At 56.6% G+C, this 21,450-nt stretch overlaps 3 protein-coding genes across 3 annotated transcripts; 1 reads left to right on the forward strand and 2 right to left on the reverse strand.

Moving 5' to 3' along the window:
- Positions 1-557: 557 nt before the first annotated feature.
- Positions 558-9,072, reverse strand: LOC34624397. Its single transcript, XM_026337712.1, has 14 exons — positions 8,779-9,072; positions 7,888-7,935; positions 7,509-7,658; positions 6,478-6,553; positions 6,149-6,203; positions 5,840-5,946; positions 5,211-5,292; positions 3,944-4,839; positions 2,622-2,666; positions 2,263-2,515; positions 1,953-2,055; positions 1,786-1,868; positions 973-1,668; positions 558-906 (listed from the first exon to the last, which is right to left on the reverse strand). The coding sequence occupies exons 1-14, from the start codon at positions 9,070-9,072 to the stop codon at positions 558-560; spliced, it is 3,237 nt and encodes a 1,078-aa protein (XP_026193497.1).
- A 4,148-nt stretch (positions 9,073-13,220) lies between these two features.
- Positions 13,221-18,412, forward strand: LOC34617674 (DEAD-box ATP-dependent RNA helicase 53). The gene is made up of 12 exons (XM_026337713.1): positions 13,221-13,395; positions 13,599-13,923; positions 14,186-14,303; positions 14,526-14,760; positions 14,923-15,208; positions 15,869-16,162; positions 16,344-16,597; positions 17,074-17,141; positions 17,506-17,657; positions 17,789-17,837; positions 18,004-18,159; positions 18,308-18,412. Exons 1-12 carry the CDS (start codon positions 13,221-13,223, stop codon positions 18,410-18,412), a joined length of 2,217 nt encoding a protein of 738 aa, XP_026193498.1.
- Positions 18,413-19,907: 1,495 nt separating this feature from the next.
- LOC34617673 lies at positions 19,908-20,504 on the reverse strand. The gene has a single exon (XM_022731033.1). The coding sequence runs from the start codon at positions 20,502-20,504 to the stop codon at positions 19,908-19,910; it is 597 nt and encodes a 198-aa protein (XP_022591900.1).
- Positions 20,505-21,450: the final 946 nt, after the last annotated feature.

Raw genomic sequence — 21,450 nt, forward strand, 5'->3', positions numbered from 1 at the left:
GCCCCCTGAATTTCCTGTCCTTGAGAAACGACAGACCTTTGGAAGCCACAATGTGGCGCGTGCTCCTTCCTTTTGTGTGGTCTTCTGGTGCGAGAGAAGCAGTTCTAAAAGCTTGCTCTCGCCACTTCGAAAGGTCACAGCGTTAGGTGCACTGCGGCGAAGTTTGGGAAGCGTGAAGAAGCGTTGCATGCGCGTGTCGAGGCCTACGCTAACGAAAACACCTAGGGAATGCCCGTCTCTCTGCGCTTTCTCTAACGCTAGGTGATGGGCGTCCACTCAGTGCTCGGATCCAATTTACGCAGGTGTAAGGCTAGGTGGTTTCCCCTACGTGTGCCAGCCCTCTCTCTAGCCTATGGCCGTTGCTGGGAAGCTTTCTGCGTAGTGCGGGGGGAAGGTGACTACCTTGAAAGCAGCTCCTTGAGTACGTTGGCTGCAGTCCCACTTAAGTCTGTTGCACCCCGTGACGGGAAGATATCTCCCGTCGCTTACGATGTCGTATCTCCGTCCTAATGTGCGAGCGCTCTTAGGTGGCCAGCGAAGAGGCCTCTCTGCGAGGCTCAAGGGGGCCCTGTTCCCAGCCGAATGCGGGGTCGTGCATGCAGCAAGTCGAACTGCCACACGCGGCACTGACGCAGCAAGCGAAGCACCTGCTGCACCCTCTGAGGGTGCAGGTCCGCTGAGAAGCCTGGTACTCTTCCGCTAGCACCTGCACGTGGTGCTGCTCCTTTTGCGTCGTCGCCTTCTGGCGCCGCTCCACTAGGAACGTGCGAAAGGAGAGCGGCTGCCGAGAGGTAGTGGCGGACATGTCTATCAAAGGCGGCCAGCTGTTGCACAGCAGCGGCAGCAGCAGCAGAAGGAGCAGCGGCAGCAGCAGCAGAAGGAGCAGCGGCAGCGGCAGCAGCACCTCTGGCCGCTTCGCGCGCTGTCTGAGTAGTCGCTGCAGCGGCAGATGCAGCAGGAGCGTCTGTGAACGCGGCTGCACGCAATTCTTCCTCCTCCCGCTTGGTTCTCTTAGCTGGGGGCACAGCGCCTTGTGCACTTTGCTCAGGCAGCTTCGAGGAAGGACCCCCGAAAGGCAAATCGAAGGCGATGGCAGCTGCAATGGGAGCCGCAGCTGCAAGAAGAGGAGCTTCCAATTCCAGCGCCAGAGGCGTGCAGTACAACAGCAGCAGCTCTTCGCTGCTGCGATATTCTAAGGCATGCAGCAGAGCAGCGAACGCAGCACCTTTCTGAGACCAGCGGCTGCAGCAGCAGCTGCTGCTGCTGCAAACGCTCGTGCTGCAAGGCTGTAGAAAAAGCTTGACGTGTCTCCCAAGCGCAGCAAAGGGGAGTGGAGGGCGTCCTAGCCTGAAGGATATAGACTGAAGCAGCAATGTTTCTTTTTGCTTGATAAGGCTGCTAAGATGCCTAGAGCAAACACCCCCGTCTCGAAGCAGCCACACAGACGACGAGGATACGAGCTGCTGCAGCACCTGCTGCGCCTCGTGTAGCGAATGCTGAGAGTTTTCCTCCTGCTGCGATTCTATTGGCTCCCTCGACAGCAGCTGCTGCTGCTGCTGCTGCTGCTGCTCTCGTAACAAGCGATAGGCTGCAGCCACTTGGACTGCTGTTTGTCGTTGCGAAACTCTGTAGAAAGCCCTGGCGAGACACTGCACCCTTCTCTGACTCCTGAGTACACGGTAAAGCAGCAGCAGCAGCAGCACCTTCGGCAGGCAGGCGCGCAGCAAAAGCAAGCAAGCTGCCAATTGTGCTAGCAGCAGAAGCACCAGCACCTCCACAACGTACTTGACGGGATCATTGTCATCAAGCAACTTCCACGCAAGGAGAAGTGCAGCTGCAGCTGCAGCCTTCCTGTTTGTCAGGCGGAGAGAGCGGTGTTTCTGTTGTTGCTGGTGCTCTTGTTGCTGCTCTTGTTGCTGCTCTTGTTGCTGCTCTTGTTGCTGCTCTTGTTGCTGCTCTTGTTGCTGCTCTTGCTGCTGCTCTTGCTGCCGCTCAGCACCCAGGTAGAAGAAGCACAAGGCCGCGCAAATGCAGTCTAAGGACAAGCCTAGACTCCTGATCCACAAATGCACCGACTCTCGAGACAGCACACCCTAGGAAATACAGAGAGAAAGAAGAAAAGTTGATTTAACGGCGCAGAGGGAGTACAGGTGCAGAACGCGCCTAATACACATGAGTGAATATGTGTGTGTGTCTGAGTGTTGCTGGTGTTGTTGGCTTCGTGGCAACAAACAACAACTGCTTATATCGGTTTAAATTTACCGTCCAAGGGTGGCTAGAAAGTTGGCGGTTCCCAAAAGAATCATTCGTTCGGAGCGATCGTCCAAGAATCGACGGGATAAACGCAGGCGCAGCACTGTTGCTGCGGGGGGTAGCGGTGCTGCCTCCTCTGCTTCTCTTGCTCCTGTTGCATGCTCTGCTGCTGGGGGTGTGTTATCGCTGTGGCTGCCAAGGGCAGCATCGAAGTCACGCCTAAGAAGCAATAGCACACGCCGCTGCACTTCTTTTTGCTGCTCTTGCTGCTCTTGCGGCTCTTGCGGCTCTTGCTGCCCTCTCCGCTCGTGCTCCTCCTGCTTCGCCTGCTGCTGTTGCTGCTGCGGCCGGTGCTCGCATGCAGGTACGGCTTGTGCTGAAGTAGGGGGTTTCGGCGCTGCAGGGGGGCCCCCAGGGGCCCCCACTGCCTCGGAGGCAGCAGGAAGCATCCTGGGGCCCTCCCCTGCTGGTGGCCGCTGCAAGGCAGCAGCAGCTGCTGCCCCCAAGAAATCAGGAAAGCCTTGCTATGTGGATAAAACGGATAGTGCTGCGCTTTGAGGCTGCAGAACCAACATGAGCAACAGGCACGCGGGGGCCCCCCTGTGGGCCCTTGGGGGTTGAAGATGGGGTTCACTCATGGGGCCTTGGGTGTCAGCCCTCTAGACGGCTTTAGGCCTTAATTTGCGCGAAGCACTTTAAGGTGCAGGCTTTGGATTTGAGACTTGATATTAGAGTTCTGCTGTTTGCCTTCCCTAGGGTGTAGGCAGGTGCGAGGACTATGTCGGGAGGGCGTCGTTGGATGGAAGGGCTGCAGAGCTCAACACTGCAAGTGACGCCTATGAAGCAGCAAATCCCTCTAAAATACCCAATTTGGCTTCGGCGTCCCTGTGTGCCCACAAAAACTGCAGGAGGAGAGCCAGTAGAGGCCCCCTGTAGGGGCCCTTGCAACGGCCTGCTCTGAAGAGCCGTAAGGAGGCTTCTAGGGGCCCTTGACCCTACCAGGAGGAAGGCTAGGCCTTACAGGCAACAGTTCGTCATATCTACTCTGTAGAAGAAGAGTGCAGGTGTATCTGTAAACGCGCAGCTTAGCCCCCTCAAGGGTGGTAGGGGGGACTTTGGCTCAAGGGAGCCTCTGGGAGGTCAAATAGAATTTTCTGCGATTGCGTGCGACGGGGCAATAAAAGAAAGGGCCTCTGAGGGGGAGGGAGCTAACGGGGAGAGCTTTGTTGCTAGTCAAGAGAGAGGCCCCCCGCACAGGGCGGCTCCTGAGCAAGTCCCTCCGTGCCTCTCTACCAAAAGTAGCTGATCTCAAAGAGCGAAAGGCAAATCACTAAAGTAAATTACATTGGGGGAGTTCCCGCCGCACGGTAACCCCCATGCGGCATTTCTCCAGAGGCACTTCCACGTGCTCAGCTATGTGCACGCACACGCGAAAGGTCCAAGCTGGAAACGGGGGGCCTACCCGAGTCTGAACGCACATTGGGGAGATCTCGAGGCGACTGAAGCGTCCTGGGGGCCCCCGGTGAGGCTACCAAGGGAGATCGGCTAGAGGCCCTCATGAGGCGCTGATCGGGGAGCTCACCAGCATTTCTAGTGTACCTACTGGCACTCTCCCTCTGGCTAGGGGCCCCTGAGCCGCCATCTACGGAACCGAGGAAGGCCATAGACGCCTGCCTGCTCGGCATGTGGGCCCCTGAGGGGGGCACGCCAGTCCTGTACGACGATCGGGGAGACGCCACCTGAGGGGAGGGGATCGTTCTCGACCCCAGCCTTTGAAGCCTTCCCAATAGCTGCTCTGTCGGCCCTATCTCGGAAAGGCCCCCTAGCGGCGCCGCTCTTTGAGGAAGGGCCTCCTCGTCTCCCCACGTTCGCCTACGGTGCCCATCAGTTTCCAGCGGGCCCCCTTCGTCTGCAAAGGGAGGGCCGTCTGAGTGGACCGAACTGCCCATCGAGCGTAATCGGGAAGCCCCTGTATGGTGCCTTAAATAAGCCCCAGGAGCCTCTCGATACCCATGGGGGCCCTCGTCGCTGTGCGAGTGTGGAGCTTGAGGGACGCTTCCCGAAAAATCTTTTTCAGGGGAGCACGACCTAGCGAGGCGCTCGCTCTTTCTGTGCTCGAAGCTCTCTGATGCGGTGCTCTGAGGTAGGGGGCCCCAAAGACTAGCAGGGGCCCTAGCCCTCTCTCTTTCGATGTCTCTTTTTGCCTCAGGGGGGGCTCCCGGCGCCGCAAAAGCCTCTTTTGGCCTACGTCCCTGAGGCACGGCTGTATCTACCGAACAAAGCCCCACGACGGCAGTCGTGTTTCGCCTGTGACGTTGTTCCCTATCTACGGCGTCATTCTCACTCTTCCTTCTCCCCACAGGCGCATCCTTGACAGCAACCCCCCTAGAGGCCCCTTTAGCGGCCATCTTGGCGTCCGCCTTACGGCCAGGGAATAATCCAGAGAGGATTCGCGTCCAGACAGGCGTCTCCTCTGGGGCGCACTCTAAAGACTCGGTGCTTTCGCAGGCTTCTCCCTCATGCTCGCGATAAAGGTAAGTACCCTTTTCAGACTTCTGAATTGCCTTGCCAATTATGGCTTTGGCTCTGCAGCACACACAGCGGAGCGTGCAAGAATAAGTCCGAAAGCCTCTGACTCCCAATATGTACCCGCCTGCACCCGTTTACCACGGTACCCAACAGAAAAGCATAGCTTCAGTGAGGTTTTCATTAAAGGGTTCCCTCAACTGCGTTATTCTCCGTGTACGTGTGTGTGGAATGAAGCAACTGCATACCATCCAACTGCACCCACGCTCCAAACCCAAAACGCCCTACGGAAAACAAGAGCCAAGCTCTCTCTCCCCCTCTGTCTCTCTCTCTCTCTCTCTCTCTCTCTCTCTCTCTCTATATATATATATATATATATATATATATATTATATATATGCCATTCTAAGGTGGATATGACGTTGGGCGTACTTGTGCTGCACGGGGGCCCCGCTGTACTTCTGATGAAGCGTCCGAGGAGTTACCTTGGGGGGTTCCAAGGGATCCGCAAGGCCTGCAACACTCCACAGCCTCGCTTCCCAAGTCGTACTCTGCTTGTCATGGAAGCATACATACGTAACTGGCTCCACGTACCTAGCACCATATTCTCGAATCGATCAGGCATGTGTCGAAAGGCAGAAGCACGAAAAAAGAGCGAACCCCAAACAGGCGCCATGTAAAGTATCGAGTTGGTGGATAGTAGGGGCCCAAGCTTGCTACCGAGGAACGGAGAAAGTCAGAGCACGTGCCCTCTTCTAGACGTCTATTAGACAGAGGGGCACAGTACCATGAGCGAAGAAATACGCACAGAGACACCCCCTCCTGTATAGGGGAACGATTGAACTATATTCTGCACGGTGACCTTTGCATTTTCTAAACGCTTATTCCCGCGCCTCATTTAAAGCCTCCTGCTATTTTTTGTCGGGGCACAGCAGCCGGCACTCCGCGAATGCGTTTGTGCAAAAGTGCAACTCGCTAGATATGTTCAGGTGTACAGATGAAGAATTGGTTATCTAGCTCATGACCAAGGGCCTGCCGTATTGACAAAATAGCGAGCCCACCATCTTGAATCCAGTTTCCGTAGCGGCAAACGCCCCGCAGGCGCTTTGCCTCGTCTGCATAAACGTCTCGCTGGAAACGCAACTCGTCCAACTCGAGTTGCAGCAAACTGCAGCAGCACGCAAAGCGCACTGGCAGTCTATTTTCTCGCTCCCACTAGCAGCTCCGCTTGCTCGATGACGTGACGAGACAGGCATATACGCTTGTGCGTGCTCCCTGATGAGCTCAAGCCTTAAGGCTGCGAAAAAGCGAGCATTCGTCCATACACTCGATGGAGAAACCATTCCACCCCATCCCCTACAAAGACGCACGTGACGATTTTCTTCAAGTCCTTGACTTGCCCCATCAATTTGGACTCAGCGAATCCTGTAGAAACAAACACACAGACCCTCTGGTGTTTCCCCAATACTGCAGATGAAGGCTGCGAAGGAGAAGCGGGATGACAATAAGCTTTCATTGCGAAATCGCTTCCCCTGCGCTCACCCATGAACGCCCTTCTGCGGCTTTACCCCAACGGGGATCTCTTTCTGCGGTTGTCGGGCTTCCCTCCCATTCGAGCACAGTCGCACTGGCCCTCTCGTGCCCTTTCGCATGTTTACGTATTCTTAGCAACCGCGCTAAAAGCCCCTCAGTTCCTCACCTTGAGCCTCCAAAACCATTGCGTCGTATCCGAGAGAAAGTTCATCCAGCTGACGCTGCAGTGTATTTTCCGTTTTCTGTGAGAAATTCCACCGCACGGACACACCAGCAGGGTTGATGCAAGATGCACAGCAGCGGCTCCATTCACTGACACAGAAACTGTGCATGAAATTTCCAGGTTCCCCGACAAAAACTACACACCGCAAGAAGGCAATAAAAGTAGAAGCAGAACCCTTTGCCCCTTCGTTCGCTCCTCCGACAGCCAAGCAGCGTCATCCGACACGCGCGCATCATGCAGAGAGGCACACCGAGAGATAGAAAGATGCGTACAAGGGGAGGCATATGGCCATTCACACCCACTGGAAGCAGCAAAAAACCTCCTCCTCTCCCCCGTTTTCCCCCCCTCCCCCTTGGGCCCTCCCACAAAGCAGATGAGAAGAGAGGGGAGCGAAAAACGGGCTGTATTCAGGAGAGGAGCAAGGTCAAAAACACATTTGCGAAAAACGCAACAGAAGTGTAGAGGCTAGATGAGGGAAAGAAGGTAAAGGGAGCTGAAGGGTTTGGAGAGGAACACGTAAAGCTACAGCTAAATAGGGGTGCACTGTCCAATATAGGAATACACGTACATACAAACGACAGGGGCCGACACGTTGACACGTGCATAAAAGGCATACATACACATATACATAAAGACATTTACCGCCAAACATTAGCGAAATACGACTTGCAGCAGCAGAGCGAACGAGCCATTCTTGTGCAACCACCAGCAAGGTCACCCGGCTAGGGAGGAACAGAACGTGCAGAGAATCCTGGAGAGCAACGCGTTACACTCGCCAGAGTAATCAACGTTGCAACTCTGTTTGTGCCTGCTCTACTCTCTCATTTGCTCTCTCTCTATATAAATATTTCGGGATTCGCGTAATCTCCTTCCCTTGGTGAATCCACGGTCCAGTTGCACTCTGCCACTGCCTCCATACTCTATCAGCCTCGTTCTGCAGGGAGACTCGCTGCGTTGCTGCAATGGGCGTGTACCTGAATGCGTCTGCAGTCTTCTTGGAATTCAAGAAGCCTCAAATCCAGCCCCCTCTTGATGAAGAGCAAGTCGTCGCTCAGAGGCACAACTGGATGACCGTCACTGTCCACATAAGGCGCCAGCATGGCTGCCAACTGCTCCTGGTCCGTCTGAACAATTGATATTACGAAGCACACATCACTTTGAAACGCATCCTGGATTGCTGAGCAAGGGCTTCCCCACCGGAAAGCTGCAACAAGCGTAAAGGGGCATGAGCAAGGAGCTGCCCGCTTGCCGGTCCTTGCATCTACTAGGGCAGCGGCTACACAGCAGGCAGTCAGGATGCATGGAAGGAGAAGGCTGGGTGAGTGCGCATTGGGTGGAGGGTTGAAGGCTTACCAGGAGCATCGAGTGCGCCGCGCTCAGCTCGACAAGCTGCTGCTGATACTGGAGAACACGAAAAGAGGGGAGTCACACAGAACCAAGAGCATGCAGCGAAAGCCATGGGGAGAGAGAGGGGGAGAGGAAAATGCGAGCACACGGGGTGAGCGTTCCAAGACCGGGGTGTTCATACACCGGAGCACACATCCATATGCATACACATCCACACACGTAGATACACGTACATATGTACGCATACACAGACACACAGGAATATATACAAATATACACACATACACATAAATATATATAGATATAGATATGCATATGTTTACATACCGCTACATACCCATACTTACATACATGCACGTGTAGAGGGGAACGTCCTGAGGGCCCACTAGGGCAGCACGAGAAGGATGCACTGGACGTGTAGGCAGCTAGTCCGCCGCGGCGAGATGGGAGCGAGGGGTAGGGATGGTGAGGCCAGTGCAGCAGACAACGCTTGCAAGACCGAAGGCACGGCATGCGGAAAGCACACGCAGTGCGTATACGAGCACGCAGAAACAAGACGCAGGAGGTGGCACCCAAGCGCCAAGGGGTGCTCCGAGGCGGGGAAGGCGGGTGGGAGGAAATACTGGACACAGAAAGAGGGGAATAAAGAAAGACCTTCTAAAAGAGAAGATTGTGATACAGGCTGTGTTCTTAGAAGGGCAGACGGCAGCATTCGGAGAGTGCAGGGGATTTTTAGCGGCGAGCTTGAGAGGTCGTAGACGCAGTGCAACGCCGAAAGCCGCAAACAGGCAGACGCCGCGGCAGGCGCAGCATGCAACAGAGGGGCACGGAGCGCGTCAGCAGATGAGCCGGCGACAAGGCAGTGGATGTCGGCCAAAAAGGCCTTCAGCAGCGCACCAGGTCCATTAAAGCCGAGATTCGCAGGTTTACGGCTTCCAACTGAGGCGTTTGAGGCACCCCGGGAGCTCCGAGTGCTCCAGGGGGCACAGGCGCGTGGGAAGGCAGGGGACCCCCCTGTGGGTAGTGCAGCATTGGAGAGGACGGCCATCCTTGGAGGCCTGCAGCAGCAGGCGCAGCCTGCTGGGCGGCAGCAGCGGGAGAGACAGCGGAAGCGTCAGTTGACGCGTTCAATGCTGCTGCTGCTTGTGCTTGGTCTGTGAAGCCCCTTGCAAGGGGCGGAAGTACACTCATAGGCACCGCGTCGTGCGTGAGAGGCCGAAAGGCAGGCGGCTTGCTGCTGGGTAAGTAAGTGTCGAGCCGCGTCTGACTAGCTGCCTGCAAGTGCGGATTAGGGCAGCCTGAAATTGCATGCGCTTAACTGCACACGCAATGCAAGAGCTCTCGAAGACCAGCGGTCCAGTGTACGCATCGATTGCGCAGGGCCCCTAGAGCCCGAAGGCTGCGGACGAGGATCAACTGGCGCGATCAGTGCGGTATACAGGATCAAATAAAGCGCAGACGTGGTTTTATAGGCGGCTTAAAGAAAATAAGTGCGAAAAACGGCTTCTGCATCCCGTCTAGTCTCACAACGGTCATGCGCACCCGCAACAGCGGTTGCCGTTGCAGGTAGAGCGATCCTGACTAGTGCACTTGCTTGCTGCTTCTTGACGCCATACACGCGTATGAAATCAAGTTTTATTTGCGGAAGGAGCGGCAACACGAGGAATGAACACCCAGAAGGATGGAGGAGAGCTCATGCTGGCCAGGGCCCTCCGACTGTCGGCAGCTGTCCATGCGGTTGCTGCTGTGTTGCTGCTGTGTTGCTGCGGCAGCAACACAGCAGCAACCGCGGCAAAAGTGGCGCATTTCCAGAATCATTCCGGAGAATCTCCGTGGCTGCTTCTAAAACTTGAGCGCAGAGGAGAACGACTCCCCAAAAGCCGCAACACCCTACCCAGACACCCACGATCCGGAGGCTAGGTGCACCCCCACCCACGCGCCTACGCACTGAGCCTTGCCAGCCATTTACAGCGGAATCCAGGATCCCTTTGAAGCCTCACCAGCGCTCCGTTAAGTCCTAGGGGCACCTCAAAGTGTGTGTGAGAACTCTTAAGGGGGCACCATGTTCGGCATGAGTGCGCAATCAATGCTGAAACAGAGCGCAGAGCCCTCCCTGCATATCCTCCAGGGGGTCTCGGCAAACGCGAGCCGCTGCGGGTGGCCCTTGAGAGCCTCGAAATCTCTTGGTGAGCGCTCGGTCCTGAGCAGCTGCTGAATCGTCGCAACGACCTGCGGGGAGGAAGAGACAGCACAAGAGCAGCCGTTCTAGACTAAGGAAGAGCGGTGGCTGAAGGCACTGCAGCCAAGGTAGCGCTGCAGATCTAGGGTTCTTGATGCTCCAGTGTGTAGTAAGCAGGCTCATTCCGTGTAATTTCGCGCGGAGGAAGGGGAAGCCCGCACCTGCATCTCCATGCGTGAGGTCCTACCGCGGGGGCCCTTCGGGCTCCCTTCAACCTGATCGCAGCAAAAAAGGGATTATCAGCACGCACTTCCCATGAAGTGCTGGAGAAAGGCTTGCAGAAATGCTGCATTGCCAGATAAAACCCTTTAAAAACGGTGCAGACAGCGCCAACAGGCGCCGCGGGAGGCGCACATCGCACACCTGCGCTAATAGCCACTGCAGTGTGTGCAAGGGCAGGTCCTCGAGAAGGGTCCTCAAAGAGTTGCTTTCGAGAGACTTCGCGTTAGCCCTTGACACTCCTGGCGGCTCAGCAGTGCTTCCTGCAGCAGCGGAGGCGGTTGAGTCTGCTGCAGCTGCAGCGAGAAGCGCAGCGACAGCCTGTCTACCCTCCGACGAGCCAGCCAAAAAGTTTCTGTATCCTAGGGGTCTGTGAAGGGGGTCTTCAGACTTTTCTTCTGCTCGAGAGGCTCCACGCAGCACCTCGGCTGCTGCCAGCGCACTCAAAGCTGCACGCAGCCATAGCATAGTGTGTTGGAATGCCGTTGCTTGCAGCGTTGTTCGCCCTAGAACACCAGGCTGAGTAGAAGAAGGCGATAATCCCCCAGTAGCCCTCCGGGGGATCTGTAGGACGCCTAGCATGACGGAGCACGCGGAGATGGCTGTAGCTGCATCTGTAGCGAGGGCATCCGCTGCTACTTCTTGCAAGCCGTGTGCGGAGTCTCCCCGACCCTCACAAGCGCTACACGTCCCCTTTCTGCTCCCTGTGCTGCCTCCAGAGCTTGGGATCACGCAGAGAGGATTACTAGCAGCGAGGCGTGTCTCCGCCGCCGCGAAGTGTGCCGCGAGCTGAGGCGCGCAGGCATGCCACAAAAGCCTCAGCAGGGTCCTTTCGTGCAACTTCGCGAGGCATTGCAGCACGCTGCAGCAGTCTCGGCGAGCTTCCCGGCTCCAAGCGAAGGCAATGGACGCTTCCGTTGGATCGCCACTGGCGTCCTCAGTGGCTCCAACGCGCGCGAAGGCTTCGGGAGGAGAATTCAGGGGCCCCCCCAAGTGACCCCCCCGTGCATCCGCCCGAAGGATTTCCTTCTGCAGGGCCCCCCTTACGCTGCGCGACAACGGCAGCAACAGCCGGCTGTGCGCGGCAAGCAGCGAAGACCACTCTCTGAGGCTCAAGCTGCGGCATCTTCCGCCAGCTGTGGAGGCTCGTTCCCCTCCTGCTGCTGACCTTGTTGCTGAGGAGGAGGCAGAGGCTCTCCAACTCGAAACATCCGCAAAAGGCGCTGTCGCAAGCTCCCCAAGGCGGCAAACGAGAGGCCCCACCACATGCGCGGTAGCTCGAGATCTTAGAGCGGGAGAAACGATGCCAGGCACTGCACCAGGAGGCCCCTCGAATTCGAGGTAGCACTTGCTGCGAGGCAGCAGACGACTCACACCGCTTGCTGCCTTAACCAATGCCAACGGATATTCCAACAACGCTGCCTCTGTCGCCGCTGCATTTGCTGCTGCTCGTGATCCGGCCGCTGCCGGGAGGATGATATCCCCGAGGCGCTGCACAAGGGCCGCTGCAAGAACACGCTTTGCATCGCGCCAACTCTCCGTCTGCTGCTGCTTTTCGTTCTGCTGCTTTTCGTTCTGCTGTACTCCCGCCACTTGTGCCGTCGCAACGAGGGGGGGCACAGGAAGGGCCCACTCCTTTGCGACGCGGTGAGGCGGCGCGTTGACTGCCGCTTGGCCTTTAAGGGTCGAAGCTGAGCCGCAAAGACAGCCCTTGTCGCAGCTTTCCCTGAGGCTGCTGTCGCCGCTGCTGCTGCATGCAGTGAGCGCAGGAAGGGTCCAGGAGAGTCTCAGCAGGGCCCCGAACGGCAGCACGGGGAGAACATCAACAAGGGCCCTTAGGAGAGCGGCTGCACACGTCTTTCGCGGCTGCAGATCGACGCCTTGCAGCCGCAGGGGCTTGCGTTGATAGAGTTCGGCTGGAGGGGGCCCCCATGCCGTGCTGTTGCGGGGGCTTGTGTGCGACTGCCTGCGGGAATCCATTTCCAGCACACACAGAAGCAGCGCGCCGCTCAGATGCGAGGGCCCCCCTCTGCAAAATTGACAACTACATCCGGGAGAGCGACTCAAAAAAACCTCCGCGGAAATCCGCGGGAGGGGCCCCCGAAGGCGCTGTGCAGCCAGAGGGCGCTGGAGGTTCCGCGAGAGCAATCGGTTACTCGCTCTGAAGGCGTCCATCGCCGTCTGAGGGACAGGGGCCCCTGTAGCTCGTATTTAGCGCTGGTTCGCTGCTGCCGATGGGGGCCCAGGGGCCCCCAGCGCAGGGGGCCCCAATACCCCTTTGGCTGGCGCCACGCCAAGAGAAAACCGAGAAAACCTCCCAATGAATTGAAAAGAAGGCGATGCAGGAGTTCGAGAAATTCGACTCCTGGCGAAGTCGGAAGCACCCTCCCCCCTGAAGAGGGGGCCCCTCTGTGTAGTGGAAGGCGGAGGTCCGCTGGAGGACCTGTAAGGCTACGCGGGAGCAGAAAAGAGTAGCAGCGCTACAACACACGCATATTTTAGGCGTAGAGGCGTACGAAATATAACGAAGCAGTCGCAGGCACTTAGAGCAAGAGTCGCGAAAAAGTGGCTTGAGGGAGTCGTCGATCCCCTGCCCCGCGAGCGGGATAGGGGGCCTCTCCCTCTCCCCAGAGGGCGGGCCCCCCTTGACGGCGAATACTTCTTCCTTGACATTGTGTCGTTCTTGTCTTTTGTCTGAGGTTTCTCGTGGATTTCCCTCCGATTTCAAAGGACGTATCCACTCGCTTCAGAGCTTTCGCCGCCTGCTCCCCCAGAAACTCCCCCCTCTAGGGCCCTTCCGAGGCCGTTTCTCGCTGCTTCTCGCGCATTTCCCCTGCCTTGAAATCAACACCCCCGCAGCTTCCGCAGAGCATGCAATCAAATGCGTATTGCCAGAGGCCCTTCACACCGAACCCATACCCCAGGGCCCCCCGTTAAATGCCTCATCTGGGCACACTCCCGGGGGCCCCCCTCGTCGACGGGGGGGCCTCCCGGAACGCTCCCTGGGAGAGGCCTTCCGGCGCGTCAAATAAAAGGCCCTTTATGGCCGCTCACAGGTCCCTAAGATCTGCAGCGATTCAGTTGGTTCTTGTGCTGCTTGTGCCGCAGCTCTGCTGCCCTTTCCTCTGTACTGCCCTCTCTCTGCCGCTGCCTAAGGGGGGTACCGCGGCGAGTCCGATGCCACCGCTTCCTGGAGAGCGCTGCGCAGCGAGGCCCCCCTGGGAGGCCCCTCCGAGGGCCCCTGCATTTCTTTCTGCAGGGAGGGTTCTACCCCACTTGCTTTCCTCAAGTAGGGCCCCCAGAGGAGAGGGGGCCTTAAGGACCTCCTTGCGTTCCTCGGTATTTGCAGAGACAGAAGGAATTCAAACTGAGCCTCCTGAGTGTCTGACGGCAGCCGTTTCCGCGCTGGCGAGGAAAGAGCTTACTCCCCTTTTCCCAGAACTGCAGGTTGCACCCGAGGCGAGTTGTAAACGCCAAACTCCCCAAACAAACCCTGCAGAGCTGATCTCCAAAATTCCGAGAAAGGTCGCTTCTTATCATAGTCTGACCAATACGCTCCAGCTTGTAGGGTGTGGGCCTGTACTGTACGCATGGATGTATGTGTGTGCATGTGTGTGTGTATGTGTGTGTGTATGTGTGTGTGTATGTGAATGCGTGTGTGTATGTTTGTGTGTGTGTGTGTGTCAGTCCACGGCCTCTTCCGAGCTCACAAACATCAAATTTTCGGCGAACTCGCAAGTCCGATGCGTATTGCTGGCTCGTTTGAGACCTGAGGGCTGAGGGCGGGAGGGGCTTTCGCGTGCGGCTATCAGAGTGTGGATATGTTGAGCTTGTAGCGTTTGGAAGGGTGGTGGAAGCTCGAGACTCTAGGGTGTGGGATTGTGTGTGGTGCTGGCTGCAGCTCAATCCACTGTTTGCCGAAGCGCTCGCGAAGCGCGGGATTGAATATATGACAGACATCCAGGTAGCGGAATTTCCAGAGCCTCGAAAGGCCTCAAGCTATGGGTTCCAAAGGGGGGTTGCATACACCGTAGGCTCTCATTCCTGGGGGTGTAGAGCGCACGATGTGGGTAGCATGCGGTCTGAGCGCAGCGGGCAGGAGAGTCGCGCGGCGCCTAAGGGCGATCGCAAGCGGAGGCTTGCTCACTTCCGTGCAGCTACGAGGCCTCCACTCTGTTGCGTGCAGCTCCGCTCATTCGATCCGATCCTTTCTGGACAGGATTGCATTGCCCGATCCGAGACGGGGAGTGGGAAGACGCTGGCTTTTGTGTTGCCTCTATTAGAGAGTATTCTCGCGCGGCGCAAGGCCGCGTCTCAGAATGCGTTCTTGCAGTCAGGTGGCTCTCAAGAGCAGCCGCTGAGCCTGGGCAGTCGCGGAGCTCAAGTTGCGCAGCCGCAGCTGCTGGTGCTCGCTCCCACACGTAAGTCCCTTGCGACTTGGTGAGGCTGCTGCAAGCTCGGAGGGTCTGGCGTGGGGCTTTCTTTTGCGTCCTCCCCTTCGCCGGAGTTGCGCGCACGTGGTTTGCACCGCTCGACAAGGTCCGCTTCACACACACACGCAGATGCTGGCGTTTTACGCGCAGGAGAATTGGCTCGGCAGGTGCACAACGAGGTGGGGGCCCTAGGGGCCCCCTTGGGTATTTCCTCTGTGTGTGTCTACGGTGGAGTTCCCATACAGCAGCAACTGCGGGAGATTCGAGCTCTCCTAAATCCGCGACGCCAACACCAGCAGGGGAGGCCTAATCACGAGCATCTGGTGCCTTCGGAGGGTGCCCTGGACGTCGTTGTCGCTACACCAGGCCGCTTGATGGACTTGGCGGGGTTAGGCGAGTCTTCAGGCCGAGAGGAACACTTTCAATCGATACTCTCGTGAGCTGCGGCTTCGCGCATCGAATGACGCCTGTCGAGAGCACGCCAGGACAGGATACCTCCAGTGCAAACTTCTTCTGTGCATGCTTGCTTGTGGATATCGTGAGAGGCGCCCACCGACTGGCTTCATTCTCCGCCGCTTCACACGCACGCCTCTTTTGTATTCTACACGAAAAAGCTCGCGCCTAAGCATTCTCCGGGGCCTGTGCATTCCGTCCATCTTTCAAGCCTCCCATCCCTTCCCGAGAACGAGTCTGTGCTGCTCTCCTGTCGGGCAATCGGCGTGTCTCCGCAGCTTTTGTGGGCCTCTCTTTTTAGAGGCGCCCGTTTGCCAAAAAACCACCAAGCGTCTTTTTCTTTTTCAGTCTGCCTGTGCTGCGGCCACCCCTCTACCGCCTGCTTTCTTCTCTCTCTTTCTTTTCCTTTCTCTCTCGCTCTGTTTGTGTGTGTGTGTGTGTGTTCAAGTGTATGTGTATGCGTGTGCGTGTGTTCCGAAGAGTATCACGCGTCTCCTGAGTCTCCTGCCACACCCCTGGCTGCCGTAACTAGAGTAGCCCCTTTTTCTGCCTGCCTCTCTGCTGGTGCACGATGTCCGTTCCGAGCGCGTGTGGCGCCTGTGCATGCGACGCATCCCGGGGCCTGCTGTGGTTTCCTTTTCAGCCTGCAGTCCATCAGACACGTAGTGCTTGACGAGGCCGATGAAATGCTCAAGTTAGGCTTTGCTGAGGCTGTGGACACGATTCTGACCGCTGCTCTAGCCATACGAGTTTCAGGGGAGGGAGACACACCCGACGTTTCACAGGCGAGCGCCTCCAAGGCAGGAGCTTCGCAGCTCCCTCGGCAGCAGCAGCTGCTGCTCTTCTCCGCAACCCGGCCTCCATGGGTTCAAAAAGTCGCCACCAAATATCTGAGGGCACCGCTAAACATTGATGTTATGCATCAACGAACGCTCAGGTCGGCCTTTCTAGACAATTCGAGGCCACAGCACTTGGTGGCCTCCTTGTAGAAGGGGTTTTAGGCCCGCATGCGTTTTGAAACAGATATAAGAGGACAGGTGGCCATCTCTTGACTCTGGCTTCCTCGTGAATGAGCAACTCAAGCTTCTGGCCAGCAGTGCTGTTGCCCCTTTCCTCAGGACGTCTTCCACGGTGGCGCACATGCGGATGGAGCTGCCGTTTGGCCTGTCTTCCAGCAGTTTGTCTTCGATTCTAAAGGATTGCGTGCTGTGTTTGAGCGGAAGAGACCGCCAGAGCGTTGTCTTTGTTCCCACGAAGGCCGAAGCGGATGCGCTAGGCCATGCGGAGGGCATGGGCCTCCTCTCTGCAGCAGTGCTGCACGGAGGCATCGAGCAAGAAACCCGAGAAAAAGTGATGCAAGGATTCAGGAGTGGTAAGTCCTTAGATCTGGGCTTGTACGCGCAGCCGCTGCCACTGCATGCAGTGCAAAAGGCAGTACTGCAGGCTCTCCCGCGCTTCCCCAAGACGTCGGCATCCCGCACGCCGATGCAGAGAAGGCTGGACTGCCAGTTCAGGAACCCCACTGGCAGAGAGCAACGAGGGGCAGGCGAAGGCTCCGGCTGCACCCGAAGTCATTATAGTATCATTTTGTCGGTGCTCTCTCTCTCTCTGCGCCTCTCTGAGGAACCCCTCCACAGACCGCTTTGTGGTCGCGGTCCTACGTAGCTCCACGCAAGCGTAGGAGGAGCTATACTTGGAGAACCACCTCGCATGCTGCATGAAGCATGCTGAAGCTTGCACAGGATGGCATTGAATGTGCTTTTGCAGGTGGCAAGCTTGTCGCTCTGTGTGCCTGCATATCTATCTGTGTGTGCCCGTCTATCCGTCTGAATGCGTGCTTGCACTCAGGGCGGTACAGGGCCCTCATTTGTACGGACGTAGCTGCAAGAGGCATTGACGTGGCCAACGTGGATCTGGTAAGCTCTCGGCTTGTTGCTTTTCATGGTGGCAGCGGCTGACGCCCTTAAAGCGCGCCTTCAGGAGACGAGCAAACCCTAGCCTAGCCTTGTGCTGGTGTATCTGTGCGGTTCGCCAACACCCTTGCCCTGCCGTCGTGTCATGCGGACCAGCGGTTTCTGTCGCCTCCTTGGACTAAAAATGCTGCCATGAGACACACACACTGCGAGCCACAGGAGGAAGCGGGCACACTGGCGCCCCCTAGAGGCAGTGAAAAGCAGAGAAGGCGAGACACATGGGGAAGCACTTTCGTGTGTTGTACGTGCCCAGCGCGTCTCCTTTGCTACACGGGCGCCCGTTTGTATTGGGTGTGTCTTGTACTAGGTGATACAATACGGCGTGGTCCCCGACAGCGACCAGTACATACACCGCAGCGGCCGCACGGGCCGTGCGGGGAGGCGTGGCGTTTCGCTTTTGTTGCACACGCCAAATGAGCGGCGGGAGGCAGAAAGACTGGAGAAGAGTTGCGGAATCCGGTCAGCGGCGCTCGTTTTTGAGGGCTCCCAGCGTCCTTTTTCAAGCTGGATTGCGCGGAGAACAGGGAAATGCTTCGGGGGAGAGGGGGACAAAAACACGCTTCTGTCATTCTGGCGTGCGTGCCCTGCAGATTCGACCGTAGGGAGCTGCCAAGTGTGGAGGAAGTACTGGAAGCGACGGTGGGTGTGGCCAGTCTCCCTCCTTGCATTAGCTGAGTTGGAAAGAGCACCTAAAGCGTGATGCTATTTTTGGGGGGGGATCCTTCCTGAGAGCGTTCAGTTTGTCGGTCATCTCACTGGCAGCGCACGCGATTGGGGCGTGTGAGCATGCGATGTTGCACCTCAGTCTGGATGCGTGAGCCGGGAGCTAGACTCGGTTTCTCCCTCCTTGATGCCCTTCTTTTTATCGGCGGCAGCCGATGTCTTGAAGAGGGCAGAGCGAGAAGGCGTAAATTTACAACAGGTTGTCGCTAGAGCTCTGGCGGTTGCAGCAGGAGTCAAGGTACACCCAAAGCACCAGCTGGCCCCTTAGGCCTTAAAACATAATGTCTCACCGACCCAACGGAGTTCGAATAGCCTCATAAGCGGCTGCAGGGTGCACTCCGCGCCGGCCCCACGGAATTCGAGGCACAACGTCTTTTTTCCTTCAGGAGTTGCCGAGCCGATCTCTGCTAACGCTGCGTGCCGGAGAGAAGACCTTAGAACTGAAGAGACTCACAGATTGGGCTTCCGCCCGAGAGGCAGGGGACTGGTAGGGCCCAGCAGCACCTCCACGACCAGCGGCGCTCGGGTGTCCATTTACTCGTGGAGCAGACTCAAATAAGAGGCGGGGACGCACTGACAGACCCTCATACATCTCCCTAGATGCTTAGGCATGGAAACTACTATGTGATCCTAGCACAAGTGTAAATGGGTGCGTTGTGCTCTCCAGGTTTACGCGTGTAATGCGCCAGAGCGAAGATCAGCAACTGAACTTCAAATTCGGGGAGCCGCGGCTGCACGCCACCGACAAAACGTGCGCTCGTGTGGCTGCGATGTGTTCTACCATGACTGCTTTTTGCTAAGTTGCTCTCCGGCCTCTCCTTCGTAGGTCCTACAAATACTAACCTTCGTCCTTCCCAACTCATTTGCTGCATGCAGAGCGGCCTACCTCGACATCCAGGAAGGGGGCCTTGATGAGGTTGTAAAGGCTGTGAACATCTGGACTCAACTGCACGTGCGTTCCAAGCCCTAAGCCAAAGCCCGCTCTGAACCCTTGGCTTTTAACACGTGTCAGCTGACATGCCCAGAAGCGCGAAGCTGCAATGTCGCTGTACGCATGTCCTGTACGGTGCAGCCGCATGATACAGTGCGGATCAGTCTCCCCACTACGCGCCCACTTTTGGAGCCTCTAAGAGTTTCTACCATTTCTTCCCCCCAGCACAGGCCTGGGGGCGCTCGCCGCAACTGGGGAGGCGGGGGGGGCCGTCCGCCACGGAGCTTTCCCTTTGAACGGAAAGAAGGACGACCAAGATTCTCACAAGGTATGCCACAAAGTGCGAAAGCTTTTAAGCCAGACCGGAAGGGGCCCCTTGTACAGACCTAGAGCTGGATGCCCTTGGAACGTCTGTGTTGCTACAGGCGCTTCGTATTCGGACTACTCGTCTGATGGCTTAAGGGGTCAGAGGCCCTACAAGAGAAGCCGCTAAACTGCTGCCCCAAACCCTAGTAGACTGTTTCTTACTCTCGGTCGCCTAGGCTCCCCTCTCCCCCACATAAAGGCATGCAGCGGACGCCTCTCTTAATCGATTCATAAATCACTTGGTGCACAGTTCCTCACTGCGATATCTCAAACACTAACATGCCCTTCAATTAAAGAGCGAAGGATGTCTACTGGGGCTACTGTGTAGACCCTATGACTCGAGGTATTGCTGATGAGGCAATAGGGTTCGCCTTCATGGCTAGCTTCTTCGTCACAACTTCCAAGCGGGAGGCCTCTTTCTTTGCCAGAACACAAGTGTCATTCAGGCCTATGGCCACCGCAGTTGTAATTACTCTGAACAGCAAGTCTGAGTCAAAAAAGACCAGGCAACAGACCACTATCAAGCCACCTGCCCCCGCAGGATTGGCTAGGCAGCAAGCCAATCCTGACTCCAGACTTTCCAAACATGCTGGCCACTAAGGCCCCCGGTACCGACCTACCGAAAAATTGTAAAGCCTCCTTACAGGACCGCAAATAAATCCGCTTCTTTCTTCGTTTCGCCTAATCTGTTAACCGACGATGATCGGGTTCACAGGCGTGTCATTCTTTTCCTCTTCCCCCGGGAAGTTGCCTCCCGACTGGTCCCAGTGTCCTCTGTCTCTAAGGTGCTCCTCAAAGTGCTGGTCGTCCCTGGGAATGTAGCCACAAACTCTACAACGCTTCTTGGGTTGCCACTTGGTTTTGGGAAGAATGACGTTCGCTTCAATCAAATAGAGCATCTTTGCCTCCATCCCGTGTGGCACCGACTGATACAACACATGCTGGCCGCACTCCTGGCACGCGTGGTAGTACTGTGTCTCGATACCCTTGAGCCTTCTGATTTTTGCGGGCTCTTCTACAGGCTTGGTAAACACCTTAACCGTCGCCTGGTCGGTGCAAAGCACCGGTGCATTATCCGTCCTCCTGCGTGGGAGTTTTTCTAGCTCCGCATCCGTGATAACTGCGTTGACCGTGCACTTCTTGCAGTGTATCACCTTGAATTTGTCGTCCATGACGTACTTGTTCACATTTGTGAATACCCGAGAAGTGTATTTCTTCTTATTGAAACGATGGGCACGATCGGCCTCACTCTCACGCTCACGGCCCGGGGGGGTCTTGTTCAACATTTCTGGAAATAGAAGATACGGAGATCTGGGGGAGCCTCTTGCAGAGGCAGAGGCGGGGAGAAGCGACACGCAGCTGTGATCTAATTTCCTCAATGCCTATACCAAAGAAGCCAGAAAGGTAAGTGAAGCCAAAAGAAAAGGCAAAACTAGAGACGAAGGGCCTAATCGGCGCTGGAAGTTAAACGTAAGGGATGCCGGAGGCAGAGAAGCAGTATGCCGTTTCCGACTGCGATCAATGAATACGCCCCATCAAAAATCTGAAGGGATGGACTCGTCAAAAGGGATGAAGCATGAAAATAAATATCTGGTTTTCCGAAATAGTTCAAAAGTCTTCCTCCTGTCTGTCCGCGCAGTCCCAACCCAGCCCGCTGCGTGCAGTGTAGGGGGGCCCGGGGGCACGCGAGATGGTCAGGTGTGGTAGTATGCGCATCATAGCGTCAACAGGGAAAGGGCTGCATTTTTAAGTGTTCACATTGCGGTGGGCTCTTGATTCTCCCCTAAGTAGGTGGCGTATAGTTGTTGATGGTCGCGTCGCTCTCTTTGTACACACACAATCCAAACGCCTGGGGTTCTGGGGGGCAGCCGAGATCGGATGTTTTCTCAGCAATTCTCCTTCTGAGATGTATTGAACTTGTCTCCCTCCATGTGTCTGTGGACTCCACCCCTTTCGGCCGAGTCTAAGCAGACAGAAAGTAGTAGCCCTTGTGTATTCCATCTAACGCCGCATCGAGTTGAATAGGAACACCTACTACACGGAAACCCTTTCTCCTCCTTCGCTATTGGGCTAACTCCTTCGCCTTGCAGTGAAACGGACTGCCTTTCGGTTTTTCGCCCCTCAGACGCAGACCGAGCTCTTGGTCCGCGCAGCCACATTCCAGTGCCCCTCATACCGCCGCAACACGTACATCCCACCGATCTGTAACCTTCATCCTTTGTCACTACATGC

Source organism: Cyclospora cayetanensis, unplaced genomic scaffold (assembly GCF_002999335.1).
Source record: "Cyclospora cayetanensis isolate NF1_C8 unplaced genomic scaffold, CcayRef3 CcayRef3_contig_2, whole genome shotgun sequence".
In the NCBI taxonomy this organism is placed as follows: Eukaryota; Apicomplexa; class Conoidasida; order Eucoccidiorida; family Eimeriidae; genus Cyclospora; species Cyclospora cayetanensis.